This window comes from Desarmillaria tabescens (genome assembly GCF_030435595.1).
Source record: "Desarmillaria tabescens strain CCBAS 213 chromosome Unknown EV420scaffold_45, whole genome shotgun sequence".
NCBI classification, from domain to species: domain Eukaryota; kingdom Fungi; phylum Basidiomycota; class Agaricomycetes; order Agaricales; family Physalacriaceae; genus Desarmillaria; species Desarmillaria tabescens.
The window spans coordinates 130,000-151,945 of record NW_026848344.1 but is presented as its reverse complement, the minus strand read 5'-3'; the positions used below and the strand labels follow the sequence as shown (position 1 = coordinate 151,945).

Genomic DNA, 21,946 nt, shown 5'->3' with positions numbered 1-21,946 from the left:
CTCTGTGAAGCTATGTAAGAGAGCCATCGGAATGCTAAGACGTTGAGGCTCACCGTCGACCGAATTCACACTTGTTCTGCAGGGTCGGTATTATTTGGTTTTGTAGATGGTGCTGGCGAGGAAAGAACTTGAAGGATAACGAATACTAGATCTGTGTATGACGGAGGTCCCAGGAGTAATAAAGACGTTCGGGATGGTATGAAAGTGATTCCAAGAGATGAATCGATAAGAGATCAGATTAAGCCGTAAACATGGTATGCATCATTAAGTCATGCGGCCGATTTACCTTGAGTTAAGCGCTTACTCTGTCTATGGCTTCGTCAGTCTTCTGACGCCTTGAAATAGCCGCTGCACTAAGTGTGAGTCTGGGACCTAGAGAGCAATGATATAACACCATTAAAGTGAACATTCTTCGTGAAATAAAGCATCAAGAAGCTGTGGAATGACGAATCACCCTAACGTCACGAAAGTTCGACGAAACGCAATTTCATCGTCGATCCATGACGCCCACGTGGGGTCTTCCACAATATCTGGATCCCTGTTTTTTAACACGACACTCACATACTCTTCAAAAATGGCTGCAACCGCCTTCCCAAAGTTGCACATCAGCGCTTCGTCATCCTCCGGTAACATGTTATTGAAGGATATGTTCCTCCGTTACGCCAACAATCAGGGTGACCGAAGTCTTTTACATTTTGAACGACTGCAGGCACTGTGTGAACCGGCGCGGCGAATTGTCCCAGCCTGAGTTAACCGCGTCTGTCGTGGAAAGAGAGGGTAACAGGATTGATTGGTGGACACGAGATTTCTGTAGCTTAGAGAGTCCACTGTAAGATTAATGTTGACAGAGAAAGAGAGGCCTTACCGGGATGAAACTTGGTATCCACGAAATGCAAGTTAGCTCGAGACGACGTGTTGAGATGTGTGAGAGTTCGAAGTTCGTTGACAACTCTGTTGAGAATTTCTTGAGGAAGTTGGATCTGCAATATATGGATCTAATGTAAAAGCGGATTTGTATCACGTCCAGATGAGACATACTTTTTCTTGCCTTGGTTGTAAGTTGGAGCGGAAAGGAGTGGCTTCGGAACAAAGGTCGAACAGGGTCGAGCATGGTCACATGCGGATATTAGGCCCGGAAGCCGCAAAATCAATTTGAAATTTTCATGTCAGCTACTTGCCTCTCTCGACTTAGGTCACTACTAAGCATGTCTGCACCAGCTAGAATCTCCTGGTCACATATCCCAATCCTTGACCCTCTCTTGGATATACACCACATGCCGGCTACCAAGCCATATACAACGTTTCTTCCGGGTAATTACCAAGACCAGCGCGCCGACCCTGCTACTTTTTAGCGAGTAGGCAAATCACTCATTGTATAAGCACTGGTCAGTGGTTTTCCGTATCCCAGCACAAGTTCTTCTGTTTGTTGAGAATCAAGGTGCATAGGTCTGATGTCATTCTGATTTCTGGGCAAGATTACCCTCACGTGCATGCTTCGACTGACGTGCCATGACACGCGCCTATAAATACCAGTCGAGGGTTGGTTCTTCTCTTGCCTTTCCGCTCCTACCTTCACTATCGCCTCCCTCGCCTTCTCAGTCGAATTTTACATTGAGCCGACCGGCCTCTGTCATTTCATCTCTGGCTCAGGTTGCTCTGGTTCTCGCCATTCGCTTCTTTGCATCTCATTGTACATCATATGGTGACCTCCGCCCCATAAAATGATTTTCACTTGTCTCAATCCTCTCAGGCTTTGGTCTTTTCTCCCTCTCTACTTGATACCGCGAGGCGGTAACTGTCAACGTTTAGTCTTTCGCACAGCAACCATGAAGAGTACTCTCACGAACATCCGAGTCTAGACAATGTAGCACGGGAGCTGACGACCGTTTCCGTATCTTTGATTGTGAGTCGCAAACATGCATATATGCGTATACCTATACTTATATTGTCTTAGGTAAATAGGCGCCTTGAGTTCTTGCTCCGTGTGTGCCCGACGCCACTTGCCGTACGCGCCGGACATCGTCTCAGCGTATATGCGAATTCTATGGAGAGTACCCACTGACCAACGTGTATCGCTCTATATTTATGGACGACGAATCGCTCTCCAGCTTTTATTGTCTATCTAACCAGATCGCTTACACATTTCATCGCAGCACTGGGTTACCCGTGACGGTGATAAAGGACATATGCCATACAAGGCTCGATGCTAGTTCCTTGGTTCAATCAATACGCTTCGAGCTTCAGCATGGAGTAGCATAATGTGCTCCACAGTGATATAAACCTCGACGCCGCTCGTACGTATTCCATTACTACGATATCCGAACCATACCTCGGAAAGGAATCTCAGAATCTCTTCTTCTCACTGACGCGACTGTAGCTGGTGACGTATTAATAAGCGTTGCTTCTACACCTTATTGGGACCATGACGGGTTCTAGCCTAAACTAACTTATCAAAATCACTTGGCAATTCGTCTTCCCGAGACCCGTTCCCACCGAGTCAACCATTTTTGCTCACAACAAAGATGCATCACGCGGAGATTGGACTCGCTTTTTGGCATCTGGGCGCTTTGACGCTATGTAGATCACTGTCTCGTGGAGCCTCCCGGAAATAAAGGTGTTCGCTTTTCTCCTTGAATAAACAGCACAGCTGACGGATTTTTCGCACTCCCTTGATTCCTGTATACAGCTGTGAGCTTCTTTTCTCATGTCGTAAAACAAGTTTCTTCTCTTCACAGCACTGCCTTGATTGCTTCTTGCATTCGGAACTCGGGACCAAAGACTCTCTCGAAGCCGAAGGCAGTGTTGTCATTTATGACCTTCGGGCTCCCGCATACCGTTGTTCAAACCGACTTCTACAACCCTAGCACCACTTGTGGAACAAAACTGTTTTGGATGTGGCGGTATTCGAACATTACATACATGTACTGCGCCTCACACGGAGACGCAGGGTTTTCCCGAGAAAACTAGAAGATCTCATCTTCGGCCTTCTATGTCCTTGTCGAAGGCATGTAATAGCAATCGTATAACTCGGACCGTATCTGAGCAAGGTCCAGCCCTCAGAGACGCCATTGAAAAGCCACCTTCTCTTTCTCTGACGACAGAATCAGTCATCCGCTGCCGCGATCCGCTACCTTTCTTGCTCCGGAACGCGCTGCTTCTCTTTGGGAGTAGTAACCAGACCCACACATCTATTCCGCAATTACGAATAGGTGGGATACTGGTCTTCGTGAGTTCATCGTCTATTGCTATGTATATCTGGAATATTCTTTTTGTAATGAAGGGAATCTGAAACTTTGTGAGGGCAGCCGGATCAAGGACTTTAGAGCCAAGCAAACGGGTACGTGATACATGCGTCGAAGCCAGCGGATGTACCCGACCCAGATTGAGGAAAGCCTCGAGAAGGAAACCCGAAAACGCATAGAATTCGAGGACAGAAGCAAAAGGAAGAAGGACTTCATCTGGATAGTCTTGTTTGTACCGCATACGGCAAAAGGTTCCGAGAGCTTTGAGCAGGCAATTCGACTTGGGTTCATGGAAGGATTCCCCGGTGTGGCTTGTATGGTGAGCACTATTCATACCGACTCTTTTTCTCCATGACATTTCCGTCGTTTGCTCTTGTCCTAGGCACGCTCGCATTCAATGATTTTTGTGCCGGCTCCTTCCCTCGCTCAGCCAGGATTGACCATCGTCATGTCCAACCATGATCTATGCTGTTTTTTGCCCCTCTTCACCGTGGCGGCATACCATCCAGCACCAATGCCCTTCCTGCGAAAATGACACTCTTTCGCACCAAGAATTACTGAAGCCCCCGATTCGAGATGATAACCAGCATCTACCGCGCTCACAACCGAACGTGGAACAGACTAGAAGTTCTTCTAACGGGGGCGCTACTGAATGCATGAAAGATGCCTATGTCTTCCAGCACCGTCGATTTCGAAGGAATCTTCGACTTCGCCAGTGATATATATTCCGCAAAAGACTGCCAGGCTGGGAGGACTTCTCAGTGCTCCACTTCCTCGATCTAGTCGTCGTCACCCCGAACCACTCTGTCACTCCCAGTCGCAACGTTGATATCTGCAATATTGGATTACTCCCAGTAGACGATTCCTCTGTCCCACTGAACCCGTCTCTAGTTTGTTTGTTCCACGAGACATTGCTCATTGATGTCACTTGGAAGAGTTACTAGACGAGGTGGGGATCAAAGGCCCGAACTGTGCTCCCCGTAGTCCCGTATATTCTTACTGGAACATTGAAACCTGGTTACAGTATTTCCTGCCCCAAACTACGGAGATTTCCCTACTGCCAGCAGCACCCAGCGCGCGACAGTACCAATTTGGTCAAGTTCGGCACACCAGTTTTATTGCTACAAATTTCCCTTTTTTTCGTCAAGATATTGGCTAAATTTATCTGCGCTATTTTAGCCTTCGGCAACTCGGCACTGATGATGTCGAACGCCATTACTGCCAAAGCTGTGAATCTTTGAACCGTAACCACCAGGTTTCTTTCTAATTCTTCTTTATGTAGGCCTGAAGTCGCTATCAATGTCATCAGCGTGGAAGTGCTGCACGGCTCAATCTCCCCATCCTCGCTTACAGGCTACGCCAAACGACATCTCGCAATGGTTACCATGGTTTCTTTCGAGACATGGACGCCACAGATCAGTGGGGGCCGGAACAGTCGCTCTCCTCCTCTAGCATTCATAGCACTTCTGTGCAGTGTCACCTGGGCACCGGAGAAATGGGACAGGTCAGACCGAGAAGCGTAGGAGAGTGATCATGTCAGGTGCTGGGTATGTATTTTTTTTCTCTCCTGGGCCTCAATTGTACTTTTATTTCTTCCTCTCCTTCCATTCCCAAGTCTCGTAATACCTCTACTTGAGCTATTTTTGCGCTCCCGTTGATTTTACATATCGCTGTAGTGGTCTTCTCTGGAATGTCAATGCCCCCCCCTCCTACTTTTATCAGTTATCTTTTCCTAGATACTGTACTCTACTTTACTGCATGTAAGTTAAGTTCACAGGACGGGAGTCTAAAGCCTATTTTGAACATTAGTGTTAACGGTCTAGACCGAATTTCCCCGGATTTTCCGAATTTGTCAACAGATAACTCGCCTCTTGCTCGTGAGCCACAACAGCACTGGCATCTTATTGATGAAAATGCTGTCACGTACTGTCCATATAACGTCCCAGGACGTCATTGCCGGTCCACTTTTATCTTGTGATTACCTGTTCACGCGATTTAGAAGCCAGCATCCGCGCGGTTTCCCAATTACCCCCATCACGTTCACAGCGATATAAGGATTGAACCTCAGACACGCTCCGATGGCCTTTATCAGCTCCCAGGACGGCTTGTGGGATACACTGAACTCGTTGTGGAACGCTATGGTTGGGTTTATGTGGTATATGACTGCGTTGCTGGCAGTTTCTGGCAGTGGTGGAAATGTCGTGGCGGCTCAGTACCTTCTGGGATTGGGTGCGTTGCTTTCTCTTTTCGTCTCTCTCTTCGCTGGTTAACGGCAGTATAGGCGTTGCTGATATCACTGGGTATGTCGCAAGTTCTCATGCTGTCAATATTCGACTGACGGTTGGGTAGCCCGATTGTGGAAACCAACATGATGGTGGAGAAATTCAGCTTCTCTCTATTCACCTGGCTGAAGGGAAATTGTAGGGCTATGCATCTCTAGCGCAAACGGATACTGGGCTCCATATGCGTCAGTTCAGCCGTGTGTTTATCGTAGCTGATGCATCAGACCCTTCCAGTCGAATTCTGTTCATCAACTCTGGTGAGTCCTATCACTTCGACTGCGTGCTGAGCGGACGAATACGGTCTTCTGTGTCGATGAATTGCCGGGTAATGATTGCCAGCGATGATACGCTAGCGCGGAAGTTCATTAAGCGCCTGGGTAATTTCGTGGTCACCGGATCGAGGGAGTAGTCTTGAAATGATGGACGGAGGTACCATCATCCAGTTTTACATGCTTCGATGGATTTTCAGAGGTGTTTTGCTGTTGCGCGAAGCACGGATCATTGATGATTTCCTCTCCAAAACCCAGTCCCTAGCTTTTCCTGTTTGAAGAGATCTGCACAGCGAATCTAACACGATTTTCATTCCGTACAGATATAGCCATGGGAGATTCAGGTGTTAGGCGCTCGATCGTCGCGGAGTTGTCTTCCTTGTACCCGGGCGTCTACACGAACGAAAACATAGCGCTGATAGGGACTCATCAACACTCCGGTGTCGGGGGGTATCTGGAGAACCTCCTACCTCAGATAACTTCCTTGGGCTACGTTCCTCAGACAGCGGAGGCTATCGTGAGCGGCACGGTCCTAGCAGCGCAGCGTGCTCATAATAGTTTGGCGCCCGGAAGTTTAAGCCTGGGAAACACCACTATTTTGGACGCTAATACCAATCGGTCACCTTCCGCGTACCTGAACAACCCCGCAGAGGAAAGAGCGAGATATGAGTATGACCAGGACAAAGATATGACGCTCCTACGTTTCGATGACGAATCGGGTACAGCGAGAGGTTTCTTGAGTTTCTTTGCTGTCCATGGAACGAGTATCTATGAAGTATGTGTGGTCCAATTTCGGAACTATTTCGGTCAGTTCTTATGTGCGTGTTGATAGAACAACACCTCTCGTCAGCTCAGATAACAAGGGGATGGCCGCATACCTTTACGAGTCTATGCTAGAACCTGATGCAATGCCAGGCAACACGTCGTTCGTTGCTGGGTTCACACAAGCCAATGTGGGCGACACCAGCCCTAACACGTGCGTTTTCTGGTTCTCTTTCCACTCTCACCCCTCTAAACATGTTCCATACAGTCTCGGCGCTTTCTGCGAAAGCCCAGGAAAAGATTATGATGGTCTAGCTTGCGACTTCGATCACTCGACTTGCGGTGGGACCGTGCAAGACTGTCATGGACGGTAAGCGCTCATGAAAATAGATGATACAAAAAATTCCATACTAACATATCGAGCGCTTAGTGGCCCGGGATTTCGCGTGTCTGATTTCGAGTCTAATAGAATCATCGGTGAAAAGCAGTTCGAAGGAGCTCGAACGATCATGGAAGGCTCCTTGGCGCCCGTGAGTGGAGCTGTGAGAAGTGTGCATGTTTACATGAATATGTATGCTTGATCGTTTTTTCTCTTCTGGCTAGATCTAATGTGAATTCTCAAGGGCGAACCATACATTTACCTTGCCTAATGGAACTACTGTGCAAACGTGTCCCGCTGCTATGGGTGGGCCTCCTTATTTTCCTCCGAATTTGTGGCCAGGGGTTGTAATTGGCTGTCAATCACAGGTTTTTCTTTCGCGGGCGGCACCACGTGAGTGGGGTAGCGCGATCTTAGCTCACATCTCCACTCATTAGTTATGACACAGCGACGGACCCGGCGCCTTTGACTTCGTCCAAGGAGATAACTCGTCAAATACGCAGTACGTCGGTCATTGACGCAGTCAAGTCGAGATATTCTGACTGGCACCTGTTTGCTGACATTTAGGAATCCCTTCTGGGAGATCGTTAAAGGTATCTTGTGGCTTCTTCGCTAACGTTATGAGATGAGTTCGATTGATGTGTTACTTTGAATATAGGCGTCGTGACACCCTTACCATCTCAGGCCCAAATCGCTTGTCAGAATCCTAAGCCAATTCTATTGAACACTGGTAAATACGATGGCTTTCCCACCTAATGCGATACCCTCGGATCTTTGTTAAACGTCACTGGCAGGGTTACGCGCATATACCATACGAATGGTCCCCCAGCTCAGTCGACATTCAGATGCTTCGCGTTGGGAATTTTGGTGAGTTGTTTCCTTCGAAGCCGATAACAGCATATTGATCGAACGTATCAAAATCATCTAGTGATGCTCATCATGCCAGGCAAGAAAATTCACCCGCCACCCATGTTAACCTTAAGCTATTGTTATTGATATTGTATTATATCACAGGTGAACTGACAACTATGGCCGGCAGAAGAATTCGGTTCGCAACAACTCATCAATGAATTGCGGGGTTCTTTTTGATATGTGTTTATTTTAGGGAGGCCATTCGGGCAGAATTAATATCTTCGGGCATTTTGGGCTCGAACGCGTATGTGGTCCTCGCCGGCCCCGCCAACACGTATGCGCACTATGTGACCACCCGAGAAGAGTATGGTGCACAGCGGTACGAAGGTGCTTCGACGATTTTTGGGCAATGTGGGTTCAGCTCTTCTCGCTCCCTTCGAAAGCATAGTGGATTGACGCGGTACATTGGCAGATACACTTGAGGCCTACATCGACAAGTACACAAGTCTCGTACCCTTTTTGGGTCAGTCGCCGTCGGGAACGCCAGCCTCCGATGCAGCCCCCGCCGAACAAACCTCCAAAGCTATTTCTTTACAAGTGCGTTTTCGATTGACATTCCTCCATTTATTTTATTGTTTATTGTTTATCTATCAACTCAATTGTAGACCGGTGTCGTTTTCGACGCCGCCCCGATTGGGAAGCATTTCGGTGATGTCCTAACTGACGTTAAGGCTTCATACGCGGTTGGGGATACTGTCACAGCCCAATTTGTTGGCGCCAATCCGCGGGTAAGACCGACACTTCCTCCTCGTGATATTGGCTAGGAAGTTCATCGCTTAACCTAGAACAATCTGCGACTCGGAAGTACTTTCCTGACGGTCGATCGCCAGGTCTCGGGCCAATGGGTGTCCGTCAAGTCTGATTCTCACCCTTCCACCACACTCAAGTGGAATAGAACGAGTACTGTGAGTCATATGTATTGAAACTGACGGGAGAACAGCGATTGAAATGGATGTTGCTGTTTCATAGATCCTTGGCACCAGTACGGTGGACATTTCATGGTGCGCCCTTTACTAACCCTGTTGATTGTGGTGCCACCATGATTGATTGATTATTTTGTTACGTTAGGACCATTGAAAGTGGGACACCCGGTAAGGCTCTAGCATGCATTATCGATCGACTCCTAACTGATCTCATTCCAGCTGGAACGTATCGCATCGTTTATTATGGTGACTCCAAGCCGCTGATTGGCTCTATTTCTTCATTTTCCGGGATCTCGTCAGCCTTTACAGTCTCTTAGTGTTATTATTTCCAGTATTGACCTTAGCTTTATTAACGACATGTACGTCCTCCATGCATTAGCTTTACCCAGTGTAGTACGGTTTTATCAATTGTTCTGCTTCTTGTCGTGTACACGTATGGCGACTGGGCCAAATGCGGCTCTCGGGCTGCCTCGAGGTCAACATGAGTCCGAAGCTCATGATGGCTATTAAGGGTCAACAAGGCATGATGGTCACGGAGCCTCCCCTCACATCTACATCGATCACACAGCTGCTGTATCCCCCCGCTCTCAGCATGTTTCGCAATTTTTCCAGCCAACTCGCCGCTGCGGCCGTAGGAAACACCAGCGGAGACAAGAAGACAATGTCTCCGACCCTCCGATCCGACATATACACAGCCGTTGATCAGGCTAATTCGTGGCTATCTGGTGGGAAAGGAGGAAGCTTACCTGGAGATGGGGTGTCATACGGGGCTGTACTAGCTACGATCCAGAAGCACTTCCCTGACACGAAGATTGGTATTGATTCACTTGGAAACACGGAGAGTGAGGTCGCCATTGTTGTCGGAGGCGTCACGAACATGATTCTCGAGATGAGCAAATGGGAAGGAATGGCAGGAGGAATGGCGATGAAGACTTGGGTAGATGCGCTTGTTGGCGCCTATACCAGGGTAGACGGATCGAAGAAGGCCATGATCGCTAAGGGGATCACCAGAGGGATTAACCAAAACGCAGATGTATCGCTCATGACCAAAGAGTTTACGGCAAAGATTCAGATCATAACCTGCTTGAAATCTCGTAGGTTTTCTTTTTCCCATGAGAGAGATTTTCGCGGTCCTGACATTGCGCTATTAGTCATTACTAGGGTTTACGGAGTGGGAAGCGAGGAAGCGCGCCGGGCAGAGGCATCGCTGAGCTCTAAATTCATCTAAATTGAGCTCCGTACACACGAGGTTATGGTATATATGTACAGTAAATGATGTGGTGCACGACAAATCAATGGTAGTGTAAATACGATGGATAAGATCCAGTTAAATTAGAAAAATAATAACTCCGATAGCGAAAGCGGCGATGATAATAGAAATATCTGCAGGGGTAGAGATTCACAATTTGATATATTAAACAAGCGGCGACCCACTTACGCTATTACAGCAGGTAGTGGATGAAAATCCGGAAGTACATGGATAATACATTTGATTTACCTGAAAACGAATCGCAGATCAGCGGCGGCGAGTATCAAGAGAGAAGTGCGACTCACAATTGCATTTGGTAAGTCTCGCTCATATAATTTGACAAGTCCGTTGGGAAACAAACAGATGTTGGCGAACTTGATCCAGGGGTAGAATGATTATCGAAGACCTCACGAGGACTGGGTACGGCCTTCTCGACTGAGCTTCTGTCGGAATGAGGGGGGGTAGAGAAGCCCCAGGCAGCGTCGTCGAAGGAGTGGAAGTCATACACATGACTCTCACACTTGCTATACTCCATCATTTCCGTCGAGTCGTCGGTACCGAAGCATTCGGTTGGCATATTATCGAAAGGGAATCCTCCAAAGCGCGGATCGGAGAGTAGCTGGGGATCGCTCGCTGAATATCCAGCGGGGTAGCTGAATTTGTATATTGCCGAATACAATGTTCCAGAAGGGTGGGGGGTTTCCACTATATCCTGGCAGATAGTGTACTTCGTGGGATCTGTTCGTGAACGCGTTAGAAGGAAATGAAGCGAACAGAAGGGAATATGAGCTTACCGGAGCTCTCGGATATTGTCTTCCAGTAGCCTGGCACTAGCGGAGTGGTATAGAGTAGAGCACCATCGGTACCGGGTGCGGCTTCTGCAGGCGGCGTATCGCGTAATGTAAGGGTTGTCATCTCCGAAAAGACAACGACCCCGTCTGCTAGAACTGTAAAGTTCGAGTTCGCTGCAATCGGAGAACGAGAGAGGAACGCGAGTGTAGGGTCGATGGCGCGGATGGGTCTGGGTTCATCGGAGATCCGTCTAGCATTGTCCGTGATGGCGGAAGTGGATGTAGTGGCGGAGCCGTGCCTGTGGGTGGCAGCATCGTCGGGAAGGATGTCGATGCAATAAGTGTGTCGACCGCTATGCTTCTCGTGGGACGGGAACCCAAAAGAAGCTACTTCGTCTGTAGGTGTAATTGGCACGCTCGCGCTTCCACTCGACGAAGCCGAGTCGCAATTAAGCGAGGAGAGGCCGTGCTGTGAGCCGTACTGAGAGCGAATCAATGAGGAAGAGACTGGTCGACGACACGGAGACAGGAGATCCATGACTTGAGAAGCAGAATGATCAGCTGGAGATTTGCATGGAGTGACCGGTACACGTACGACGCTTCCCTGTGCAAGTCTCTCTGAGTTGTTGAAGGCGACTCCCAACTTGCTTTGCCGTCCTCCGTCTCCCGGTCTTCCGGAAGATGTATTCAGATATGAAGCGGTTGCGCATAGGGAAACGACCTAGGAGTCGCGTCTCCCTCGAATCATCTGGTTGGTATTGCTCCAGGCCTAAGCAAACGCAACAGTGTTAGTGCAACTGCAACCGGCGGAGTTAGAGTAGCTGAATACCTTCGATTAAAGCGGCCTCGAGCTCTGCAGGCCAAACCATCTCTCCCCCTCGCAATGTCTTCCAGCTTTTCCGTCCGTTATAGATGGTTTGGAAGACCTCCTGGGCACCAGTGGTATTGCTGGGTTTGACGTCGTTCATAATAGCTCGAGCGTATCGGGTTGTGGGTGAAGAGGATGATGCCTTTGCGTGAGAAGCCCAGACGGGAGGTGGAGACCGCATTATAACGTGGTGTATGTAACGAGTGAACGAGGGGGAAAGGAGTGTGAGTGTTGGGCCTTTTGAAGGAAGAACAAAGGCCGCAGATTGATCTTCGCAAGCAGCGTCATAGTGATAATTGAAGGCTCTTTAATACCAAGCTTTCTCGGCTCACATCAGTGTGCCGTATCGGGACGTCGGAGATCTCGTGAACATCGAGCGCTTGTCCTACAGGAGTAAAGTGTCTGGAGGAGCTAAAATTCTCTCGCCGAGCATAGACATTCTGATCAAGAAGGTATCCGTTTAGAGGCGTTGCCCCAAACGTGGCAAACTGTTGCAAATCAAAGCCTAACGAAATCAGCGTCAATTCGACTTCGCTCCCCCCCACTGAATTGCTCTCCACTGTTTAGGCATGCTTTTCCCCGTGTCCTACTCGCTCCCTGCAATGGGATGGTGTGCAGAATGAACAGAAAAACATAAGTCCGGGAAGACCCGCAGTACGTGAGCAGGTCCCAACATTGCTAAACCTCTGTGCACAGCTCCGGTGATGGATAACTCCTGAAATTACATCAGTAAACAAGACAAATTTGGACGTGGAATGAGGTGGTGTGACCAGCTGTTTTCCTTCCGCACTGATGCATTATGTTTTTCGACATTAGGTGTCCATCGATCATCAGTCGATCAGCAATCGCGTATCCGGTAACTTAGGACTCATGGAAGGCGCGTGCCTTCGACATAGTCGCCGTACGCGTGCAGTTGGGGCATTGAACGGGGCGCGAACTCTGGGTATATGTTTTTAGGTACCGGACCCACGGGATATGATTGAACGATACGACGAGAAGACTTGGTGAGATACAGATTTGCATCGATGAATCATCCTGAGTCTTGAGAATGATGGAAGCCAGAAATTCGATTCGAAAAACTTGTAGCAGGTTTCTAAAACATCCTCGATCAAACCAGACATATGGCTGCCCTTCATATGCTCAAGCGCCTGTGGGCATTTTGATGAAGGGGCTTACCACAAAGATGGAATTCACACACCGGATCCGGCAAAGCTTCCGTCGTCGACAAATGGCGAGGGCACAGGAAGGTCATCCACGGGTGCCAGTGTATTTGTCCCCGGAGTTATAATGGGACCTGAGTCCTGACTCGGCAAGATCTGCTTCGGACAACTTCACTAAGCGGATTTAAGGTGAACATTGGTGACAAAATATATACTAATAGAATACCAACGTTTCTAGGCGTCTATCAGTCGGCAACTCATCCTTCGAAGAACACGGGTCCCGTGATGGTGTCCGAATGGCAAGGCGTATTTGAGAGAACATACTCAGCAATCTGAGAAACATGACCCTGTTAGGAAACGGAAATTATCAAACAGCGTAAAGGTTCGCGGCATCCATGATTCTCTTCGAAACATAGATCTCAGCTTGTTGCTTCGAGGTCCACGGGCGCCAAAAAAGAACTCGGCAAAGTCGATGGATGTTCGGACTACACATGAGATCAACTCACTTTTTTTTCTCTGGTCCGAACGATATGGATACTGGAGCAGATTCGACGGCGTCCATTCATCTGAAAGCCGATAATCTAGGACTCGCGGGTCGTTGCAAGGAAGACAAGTCGTGGGAAGAATGATACTATATTTAGCAAGCGGTCCACTAGTCTGGCGTTTTCCGAAATATCTGATTTCGTATCCGAATCCCGATGCGATACGATTCTACGGTTCCGACGTTTGTACAACCGACCGACCCCTACCGACCTTCGCCCCCCAGCCGCACCCTATTCCAGCCCCAAGGCAGTACAACAACTGAGGTTTCCTCGCAAAATGTTATCTACCGTTTGACATTTGCTACTAAAATAACAATTAAAATAGAGGCTATGCATATGAGCAATAAGTAATAATTGTATGGCCCTGGCATTGGCAGATACAAGTTCGACAAGTGACGGAATCAGATGTTGTAGCCTCCTGCCAATGGGTAAATCCGGGGACTTCACAAGGCACCCAGCAGATCCGGATGAGTACTATGTCCTTTCATCTCTCTTGGGCGCGCGCGCTGACGGCTGAGCGCTCGTCATATGAGTCAAGGATCGGCCGCCTCGGTAATGTATCTTCCTTAGACTATATGTGTTAACGACACCTTATCAGTGGAGGAAAAGAAGTGCCTAGTTCTCGACAGTGTTGACGAGTAGTTCGTAAGATGATGATATAAAGGAGATAAGCTCTTGATTCAGAGAGCGTGATTGACGACAAGGTCGCTAATCGAGAACATTGCATTATTTTAAGGTATGATAAACAAGAATAATGCAATGTACGAAACCGACTCATATGATACATACAAACGTTGAATAAGTATAACTGAAGCAACAAACTAATACCTAGTCCGTGCGTATAAGGAAAGTAATATCCCAACTCCATTCCATAAAGAACGAAAGTGAGAGAACAGTTCTCTGATAATTGTGTCCAAAAAAAAACTTTACGATTCGTAACCTATACCGCGTCTAGCAACTTCCGTCTCTTGGGCAACATCAGCGGCAGCGGCAGCAGCTGAGGTTGTCCTGGTAGCAGTACTGGCAGCGACAGCAGGTGCTGGCGCCGCCGCAGCACCACCACCCCCACAAACGGCAGGGACGGCCACATTATTAGCGTCCCAGGCATTCGGGTACGTGCATCCCGCAATCGCCGTCGGGGCCGCCCCTGTATCCTGCGCATCATACCAACCATTCCCAACATCAGCACTCTTCGTCGCCTTGGCTGTCAACGTGGGAGGAGAAAGCGTATTCACAGGACCGGTCGACGTGTATGAAGGCAACAATGATAAAGCCGCATCAGCGCCATTTATTGACGCTGGCGGCCATGGAACGGTAGGAGAGATCGTTCCCGCACCCGCTCCGCCCGTCATCCATGACGAATATGTCCCGTCAAAGGGTACGTTAGGTGCACCGCCTATCGCGTCGCATCTGCCAGATGCCGTCCGTGGGTCCTTGGGCATCCACCCGTTCTCCAAGCCGAGTTGATACGACCAGAGAGGTGAGCCCACCACGCCGAGCGTTGTCGACACGCCAATCTTCCACGTCCAGAAGAACCAGTTTTGGAGAGCATCCATACTGGCCATCGCAAAGTTCGATACGGCAGCTTTAGTTTGGTCGTCCCACTTTGAAGAGTCCTGCCAGTCATTGCAGTTACCTCCGAAGGTGGGAACGCCATTAACACCATTGAGGAAATATCCACAGTCGTTCCAGCCATTACTGAACTCGCCAGCCATGGTTACACCAAATGCCGTTTGACTGGGGAGGTCTCCATCAATTTTTGGTTATCATATGAAAGTTCTAATCATACATACCTTGTGTTCATCCACTGCCCCCACTGGCAGACATCCGAGGGCCACGTACCGCCAGCTTGGTTACCAGTACCAGTAACGAAAGGCGCCGAAGCAGTACCACCTGAAAACGCTAGATATGGGTGGATATCCAAAGCGATTCGATCCGATCCTGGGAGAAAATCTGCCCAGTTGGCAGCTCCCGCAAATCCGTCGTGGATCGAGATGAAGGGACCATGCCCTTCTCCCATGCCAGTAATGCCACGAATCATGTCATGCGCCTCGAGATAGCTAGAAATATAAATAGCTTTCTCAATTCCCGTGCTGCAAATAGAGTATTTCAACTCACAAGCTAGTTATCTGGTCTTTGCCGATTGACGATACAATCGCTTCATTGATGATTCCGAACATGACGACGACATCTTTGTACTGAGGCTGGCTGATGAACTCGGTAATGATCCGGATATAGTTCAGAGTTCTCTGCGCGTTAGCGTATCCCATCACTCCATAAAGGAAGTTAATTTGGCCCGATTTACCAGAGTGGTTGTATCCTGGGTATTCATGTCGGTATGAGGAAGTAGTGAGGAGAATGATGCCTACCATTCTGGGAGCCAGGAATAGTGTGAAGATCAAGGTTTACTCTAAGACCATACTTACGCGCCCATTCGAAGGCCTTCAGAGCATACCTGGGAAGGCAAACGAAAGTCAGGATCCATGCCTTCCGGAGAAGAGAAGACAGGAAGATAGGAGAAGCTTACTTCCAAGCTGTCTTTTCGAGGAATGGTTCTCCTTCCCACTTGTCAATCGCCCAGAAGGGGATAGGCAGCCTGACCCAGTTCAATCCGGCACTAGCGATTTCAGCGAAGTCTTTCTCAGTCTAGGTGAAACTATGAGTTAGCGCTCAATTCATAAAGGTTACGAGCCGTATGGTACTGACAATGAACGTGTTGTAGTGGTCTTCGAGCTGCTGTAATCCGCCGCCGGCAGTATCAGCTGCCATGAGGGTACTCAGTGTCCATTCATCGACGGCACCCTGGTACTTCTCGTAAAGAGCTGGAGAAATGAAAGGTTCTAGAACAAGCCATCCACCAAGGTTCACACTTGTTGAGAAAGTGAGCAACGAGTTATACAAGAACGAACACAAATGTACCCGAAGACACGATCTTGTCCAAATTTCCAACTCTCGTTAAGCGGTGGGGTCCAGCTGTTGGGACGGGCGGCTCCACTAAAGGGATCGTTTGGATCAGCCACCCCTAGAAGAAAGAAAGGCAAACGTTAGAAAACTGCATAGGAGCCTAGGCAGGATGAGACGCTAGTCACATCCGAATGCCAGTCAAACAACGTGACGGGACAAGATCGAACTCACAATACCCCCCGAACGAGTTATTATATATGAACGAAGAACCATCTGCGAGAGTCACTAACGACCCGTCTCCCCCTGTAATGGCACCCGTCGGCGATTGAGGGTTGCTGGTACCATTGCCTTGCGGAGTCTCCGGTGCAGGCGAATTGTCTCCCGACGTAGAGCTCTGGCTGTTGTCCTTATTGTTCTGTTTCGGCTTGATAACGGTGAAATATACAGGAAGGATAACAGCAAGCACGACAATAACAAGCGCCGCGGCACAAAGCAACCAAAAGGCGATGCCTCGACGTTTTGAAGGGGTATTGTGCTCAGAGTCTGAGTAGGTATCGTTTTCGTACTTCGTATTCTGCAAAAGTGGTGCAGAATTGTTGGGGGAGGAAGTTAGAGAGTTTTGACCTGTCGAGTCCCGGGTATCAAGGAAAGACGCCCGTGGTGGGTCGAGGTCATGCTCCGTCGAGTTCAAGGGAACGCGGTTGGCGGCGAGAGAAGACATGATCCAGGAGGGCAACGACTGTATGTCGGGACCCTAATAAGTAGGCCACAGGAATAGAAAGGAGACCAGAGGGCGTCTCGCAGGCGGTCACTCAAGTTTCATCGTAGCAAAACAGTGCTTTCCCTTCGCGGGCCAGTAGAATCAGGTCTCATGAGCAAAAAAAGCACGTGCAGGGTCCTGCCTGGCCGTTTTTGGACTGTTACATCATGCCAAGACACTGTCAACATCTCTCGAATGTCTCGCACTCCTCTCACGAAGGAAAAACCAAGACAGAATCGAACGGGAGAATATTCGGCGTATATTATTCACGCAGATATAAGGCTCAAGCAGTGCGAAGCCAAGCGAACTCTGAAGGAGCTTTGATTTTCCTATATATTTCCAATTTTCCATATGCAGATTCAGGCGTACCTATTCCTCCGAGATTGGCAAGTAATACATTTAGGGTGGCTGTATGATGAGAAAGAAAGCGCTGCAGTCGGTCTCATGAACCTGCCACAATCCAGTCCAGAAAGTCTCATCCGCTCACCTCCTTCCACGGACACTAAACCTCAAATATCAAATTCCCCCAGCTGCGGGGACGATCCCAAAATTAATTGATGCGCTGATGTACATCTAGATGGAAAAAAAGGACTTGGCTTGCAATCGTAAAGCAAATACTAAGCATTAAGCTAGCGTAGTCGGTAATTGGACTGTAGCTCGCGTCCGAAACTGTTGGATATTTCCGCCTCCACAGAAACATCGATATCGGACCCCTTGCGCTCGGCCTCGACACCGGCTCGGACTCTAGATTTGTGTGGACGGGACTTCGACCTACCGCGCATCACGGGGAGTCGTAGAGCAGCTCGGATCATCACTAATGTCGGGATACCTCCACTCCCTCTCGCCAGGAAATCAAGGACTGCTCGGGGCCCGGCGAAGATAATAATAGAATTTTCGCCTAGCGTTTTGAATGCCGTAAGTTTTGAGACCCCTCGGCAATCTGGGGGAACATTTGACAAACCTAAAGCCTTTCTCCACAGCGCAGCTATTCCTCAACCCCAAGAGGGTCTCATCGAACTCAGGACCGGCACCACTCATAACCGATCACAATCTATCAGCATCTATCTCAAGCTTTGGTCCTCTGCTCTGGTTCTCTGCTTGGTAAATAAGGTCCGCGGAGGAAAAATATTACGGTGGATCGACCATATCTTCAAGTCCACAAAGTTGTTTTGGCAGAAGCCAAATACCGCGTTTCATTGCCCCGTAGATTAACATACAATTAACAGCTATGGAGAAAATCTCGGCGATGTCCTGACATTGGCATGTGCGCGCCAAACTCGGCGTGAACATCTCATGCCGCTTTGGAAAATAAAACGATCGCCGGAAAGTGCGAAAGAGACGGTGAGGCTAAGAAAACACAGATGCGAAGAAAGACTTGAAAGGCAGGGTTTGTGACATGTCGGACCGAAGGACGTCGTATGTAAATGTCATGGGGAAGATCGAGAGAAGATTGTAAATCTTTCAAACTTTCTTTTTACATTCAAAGAATCAGACGGGGTGGAATGTATGATAACCGAGGACACAGGGTAACGAAGCGAAGAATTCTCAGGGGGGTATGAAAACGTTCATTGTACTACAGATGGTGGATGAGAACCAAAGCGGATTTTGCGTGCTCGTAGCACGGATCATTATCTCGATCAGGTCCACAGAACCGTTGGATATTGAAAACGGACAAACCATCATGAAATTTACAAGGGTCATCAGCAAGGCGGCCGGTGGTGACTCATACATTGGCGAGCGTTAAGGGTCTTGGGATGTCACGAAATGCAAACTAACTTCCGTATACAGTACAACAATTTAATTATGCGCGCCAAACGTGCGTAGGATGATGTCTTCATGAATTGTGCTGATAGTCAACGACCCATTCTTTATCATCATTAATCAGCTTGTGCTATCGCCTCGAAAAGTCTACTTCCCACAAACCAAAGGGGTAAAGGCATGTGCAATGTGCATCCTTGTGCATCATCTCAAGTAGTGTGTGATCCTTCAAGGCCTCAGTCCCGATCCATTTCTAGGATTCCAACATCTTAACGATCACCCTGTGGCAAACCTCAAACACTATCCTGCATCCCCGCAAATCCATAGTCGCAAATTCGGCCCCGTCTCGTCCACCCTATCCTTCTTCCTCGTAAGTCCGGCAAGCAAAAATGGAGCCGTTAAATTGGCAGACACATCCAAAAATGCGGCTCTCGGGGTCCATTTCAGAATTCCCATCACCTGGCCCCCCTTAGAAGTGGGATCGCATCGATCCATTGCTGCATGAGCATTGGAGCCGATCTCTCCGTTAATACAGGTAGCGGTTTCTTGGGATCGTGAGTGGTATTTGATCCGCGGCAGAGGCCCCAGTGACGAGATAAGGCTGGCCATAGAACCACAGGGAGCTTAGCTTGAGCGTCACCAGCGACTCGTGACGACAAAACCCCATTCCAACTTTCTTCTGAGGTCTCCACGATTCCTGCACTCGCACGCTTCGTATGTTGAAAAACGGCCACCTTCTCGGGCTGGTGTTATCGCTGGACACATCTGTGATCTGGTCCCACGGGGACTGGCATAGCTCTGTGATGGCGGTCTTGTTCCACTGTGACAGCCCGAGCGTCTTTAGCCACAGCGTGTCCCGGGAGGCCGGGATAGCACTCAGAGGTGTTACCAACCCCACCTCTTCCGCAACTTTTTGATGAACAAGGCCCCGAGATACCCAACTGATCCTATGTCCTCGAAGGGATGGAACGTCCTGTACGGAAGGAAAAACAACGAGCGTTTCCACCGGGAAGACGTAGATAGTGCGACGGGGAGTACCGCGTAGCAGCATATACCTGTCGTAGCGTCTATGGACACGCTGAGCATCTGTACTCCCGATGTCCCCAAACGACCCAGAAATAGGGCGAGACGAAATAGCGGGCCCATGTTATCACTCTTGTAGTTGTCGAACTGTAATCGTAAGCATGACCACAGCTTAGTATTAGACAACACCGTGTGTCTTCAGCAGATACAAATATACGAGAGCGTCCACTGGCTGCGTGGGTCAAGAAAATGAAAGGAAGGGGGGAGGGAATGCAAGCAATGAAAATCTTTAGGAGAATGTCCGAGAATAGCCGACATATAGAGGAGACTTGGCATCTGTAACACTATGAGAAGAGCTCTAAGCTCTCCACTGGGTAATCCGTTCTTGCAAGCTCGTGATGTACTGGTCTCCCCTCTGTGTGGTAGATTCCAGTACTTCTCGTTCTTGATGCAAAGGAGCATCCTTCGAGTGAGAAAAAGCTCGGATCCGTGAGATCGGGAGCCGTGATCAAAGGGTTGTGTTTAATGAATTGTCGGATCCGCAATGCGGACAGACTTGGAGATGCGGCGGAAAAGATGAGCGCGAATCGCGGATGTGAACATTGCTATCGCCACAGATGGGTAAATGTCGCTTTCGAAGAGAAGGACAACCGGCTTACCATCAGCACAAAATGATTGTGACAACTTGGCCTAGTAAAGGGTAAGTTGGAATAAATGGTGTGATTAGCAACAACGCTCACCTTCCCGTATACAAAGGAGAACTGTAGCTATAGAGATAGATGGATATTTCAAGCCTCAGCTTGATACTTTCTCCATGCCCGTTCCTCAGTCTCCTATACCACAGCCGGCCGTATCGTCTCCCCTATGTAGAGCTATAGTTAGGGAGAACTCTCCGGGCGCTTTTAGGAGGGTAGATTGCGTCCAGGTTTCGAGGCGCGCCAACGACGTGTGTTCATTCCTGATTGAACTTGTAACTCGAGCTTGAAAGAACAACTGATCTCAGCATGAATTTAGTGACAAGCGTCAAATTTACGTACAACTCATCCCCTTCCCTTTGGTGTAGACCCAGAGCCGTGTTTTCCTGGTCAAAAATGGACTCTGGTGCAACCATACTGACGACGTCTTCTTTTGTCTGGGAGAGTTGATGCCAGCATCACCGGAACTCAGACTTCCCAATGAAATTCTTGGTAACTGATGGCAATGAACGAAGTCACGGAGACAAGAATCCGTGTCTGTCGCAATTGTGGAGCAGGAAAACGAGTGGGACCATGTAGGAATCTCCATCAACCACTTCCCTGGAAACTGAGGACAAGCGTTTCCAAGTGGCAAAGGCCAGAAAAAGTCGGCGATTTCATAAGGCGAGCATCCCTTCATTGCTTTGGTATTGAACAGAGATTGCAGACCAGATTCCGGAAAGATCTTCTTCTGACCGAAGCACCTTGTGAAACAGAGGACGCATGTAAGGATTGAGTCGCGCCACACAATCATTCTTCGATGATGAAACTGGAGGTATGTGAACAAAGAACCAGGTCAATAGGAGAACGAAGGTAGCTTACGGCTGCATGCCTCCAGAGGGACCCTATCTCTAGTCCGGTACGTAGGTGATGCAAGTGGCGATGGAAGAAACGATATGCCAAGTCTTCAGATGATATTCACGATCCATAGCATAGAAAGAAACATGAACCTCGGATCAAGAAAGTGGAGGTGCCACAAAGGCTACAAGAAAACAGAGCCCGCGTTGTGCTATCGAGGCTGTGGTCCGTCCAACAGGGTAACGCCTTCCTGGGTAGGTCACGCAATTCCGTGCTTCGCGCGTGTCACTCTTCCCGGCAGATCCAGCTATTGTACCAACGACATACAAATGGCAGGCTTTAGAGCCTCGACGCATACAAGGCCCTGTTTGAATATGAAGGGAGCCGTGATTTCGTGGTAACGGGCGCTGGGTTCTTTGCACCGAGAGGGGGAAGATGTCACCGGATCTTCGGATCCGACGCAGGCGAAATCTTATCAGCGAGCGTGCAAAGCAAAGGCAGGCAGGGTGCTTTGTCACCGGGCGGCATGAAACCTCGGATGTCGTTATAGATGTCGTATCTCGCTTCTGGATGACAATAGAGGAGCGTCT

At 48.8% G+C, this 21,946-nt stretch overlaps 6 protein-coding genes across 6 annotated transcripts; 2 read left to right on the top strand and 4 right to left on the bottom strand.

Moving 5' to 3' along the window:
* Positions 1 to 2,891: 2,891 nt before the first annotated feature.
* Positions 2,892 to 3,772, bottom strand: EV420DRAFT_884687 (uncharacterized protein). The gene has a single exon (XM_060483865.1). It carries the CDS (start codon positions 3,634 to 3,636, stop codon positions 2,974 to 2,976), a length of 663 nt encoding a protein of 220 aa, XP_060326010.1. The 5' UTR covers positions 3,637 to 3,772; the 3' UTR covers positions 2,892 to 2,973.
* Positions 3,773 to 5,320: 1,548 nt separating this feature from the next.
* On the top strand, positions 5,321 to 9,086 carry EV420DRAFT_1647877 (Neutral/alkaline nonlysosomal ceramidase; the record flags this gene model as incomplete). Its single annotated transcript, XM_060478090.1, has 23 exons — positions 5,321 to 5,471; positions 5,524 to 5,542; positions 5,592 to 5,616; positions 5,667 to 5,781; positions 6,117 to 6,568; positions 6,626 to 6,638; positions 6,691 to 6,769; positions 6,824 to 6,925; positions 6,986 to 7,126; positions 7,179 to 7,240; positions 7,303 to 7,327; positions 7,383 to 7,436; positions 7,502 to 7,527; positions 7,593 to 7,664; positions 7,729 to 7,801; positions 7,863 to 7,982; positions 8,040 to 8,197; positions 8,259 to 8,383; positions 8,452 to 8,574; positions 8,632 to 8,751; positions 8,816 to 8,847; positions 8,915 to 8,937; positions 8,989 to 9,086. The coding sequence occupies 23 exons, from the start codon at positions 5,321 to 5,323 to the stop codon at positions 9,084 to 9,086; spliced, it is 2,208 nt and encodes a 735-aa protein (XP_060326009.1).
* Positions 9,087 to 9,361: 275 nt separating this feature from the next.
* On the top strand, positions 9,362 to 9,997 carry EV420DRAFT_1276319 (uncharacterized protein; the record flags this gene model as incomplete). The annotated part of the gene is made up of 2 exons (XM_060467953.1): positions 9,362 to 9,863; positions 9,921 to 9,997. The coding sequence occupies 2 exons, from the start codon at positions 9,362 to 9,364 to the stop codon at positions 9,995 to 9,997; spliced, it is 579 nt and encodes a 192-aa protein (XP_060326008.1).
* Positions 9,998 to 10,319: 322 nt separating this feature from the next.
* On the bottom strand, positions 10,320 to 11,777 carry EV420DRAFT_1276300 (uncharacterized protein; the record flags this gene model as incomplete). The annotated part of the gene is made up of 4 exons (XM_060467951.1): positions 10,320 to 10,756; positions 10,813 to 11,349; positions 11,405 to 11,578; positions 11,639 to 11,777. 4 exons carry the CDS (start codon positions 11,775 to 11,777, stop codon positions 10,320 to 10,322), a joined length of 1,287 nt encoding a protein of 428 aa, XP_060326007.1.
* A 2,291-nt stretch (positions 11,778 to 14,068) lies between these two features.
* On the bottom strand, positions 14,069 to 17,147 carry EV420DRAFT_1569231 (glycoside hydrolase family 5 protein). The gene is made up of 8 exons (XM_060474215.1): positions 16,515 to 17,147; positions 16,299 to 16,401; positions 16,086 to 16,248; positions 15,907 to 16,025; positions 15,749 to 15,834; positions 15,498 to 15,699; positions 15,173 to 15,439; positions 14,069 to 15,116 (listed from the first exon to the last, which is right to left on the bottom strand). The coding sequence occupies exons 1-8, from the start codon at positions 17,002 to 17,004 to the stop codon at positions 14,306 to 14,308; spliced, it is 2,241 nt and encodes a 746-aa protein (XP_060326006.1). The 5' UTR covers positions 17,005 to 17,147; the 3' UTR covers positions 14,069 to 14,305.
* Positions 17,148 to 20,534: 3,387 nt separating this feature from the next.
* EV420DRAFT_885136 (uncharacterized protein) lies at positions 20,535 to 21,578 on the bottom strand. The gene is made up of 3 exons (XM_060483866.1): positions 21,381 to 21,578; positions 20,862 to 21,327; positions 20,535 to 20,804 (listed from the first exon to the last, which is right to left on the bottom strand). Exons 2-3 carry the CDS (start codon positions 21,310 to 21,312, stop codon positions 20,650 to 20,652), a joined length of 606 nt encoding a protein of 201 aa, XP_060326005.1. The 5' UTR covers positions 21,313 to 21,327; positions 21,381 to 21,578; the 3' UTR covers positions 20,535 to 20,649.
* Positions 21,579 to 21,946: the final 368 nt, after the last annotated feature.

Coding starts and splice junctions, on each gene's coding strand:
- EV420DRAFT_1569231 (XM_060474215.1), bottom strand. CDS start 17,004: ATGTCTTCTCTCGCCGCCAACCGCGTTCCCTTGAACTCGACGGAGCAT. Junction 16,249..16,298: donor GGACAAGATCGTGTCTTCGG/GTACATTTGTGT, acceptor TTTCTCAACAAG/TGTGAACCTTGGTGGATGGC. Junction 16,026..16,085: donor ACCACTACAACACGTTCATT/GTCAGTACCATA, acceptor AGTTTCACCTAG/ACTGAGAAAGACTTCGCTGA.
- EV420DRAFT_884687 (XM_060483865.1), bottom strand. CDS start 3,636: ATGCGAGCGTGCCTAGGACAAGAGCAAACGACGGAAATGTCATGGAGA.
- EV420DRAFT_885136 (XM_060483866.1), bottom strand. CDS start 21,312: ATGATTGTGTGGCGCGACTCAATCCTTACATGCGTCCTCTGTTTCACA. Junction 20,805..20,861: donor CAAAGGGAAGGGGATGAGTT/GTACGTAAATTT, acceptor TGTTCTTTCAAG/CTCGAGTTACAAGTTCAATC.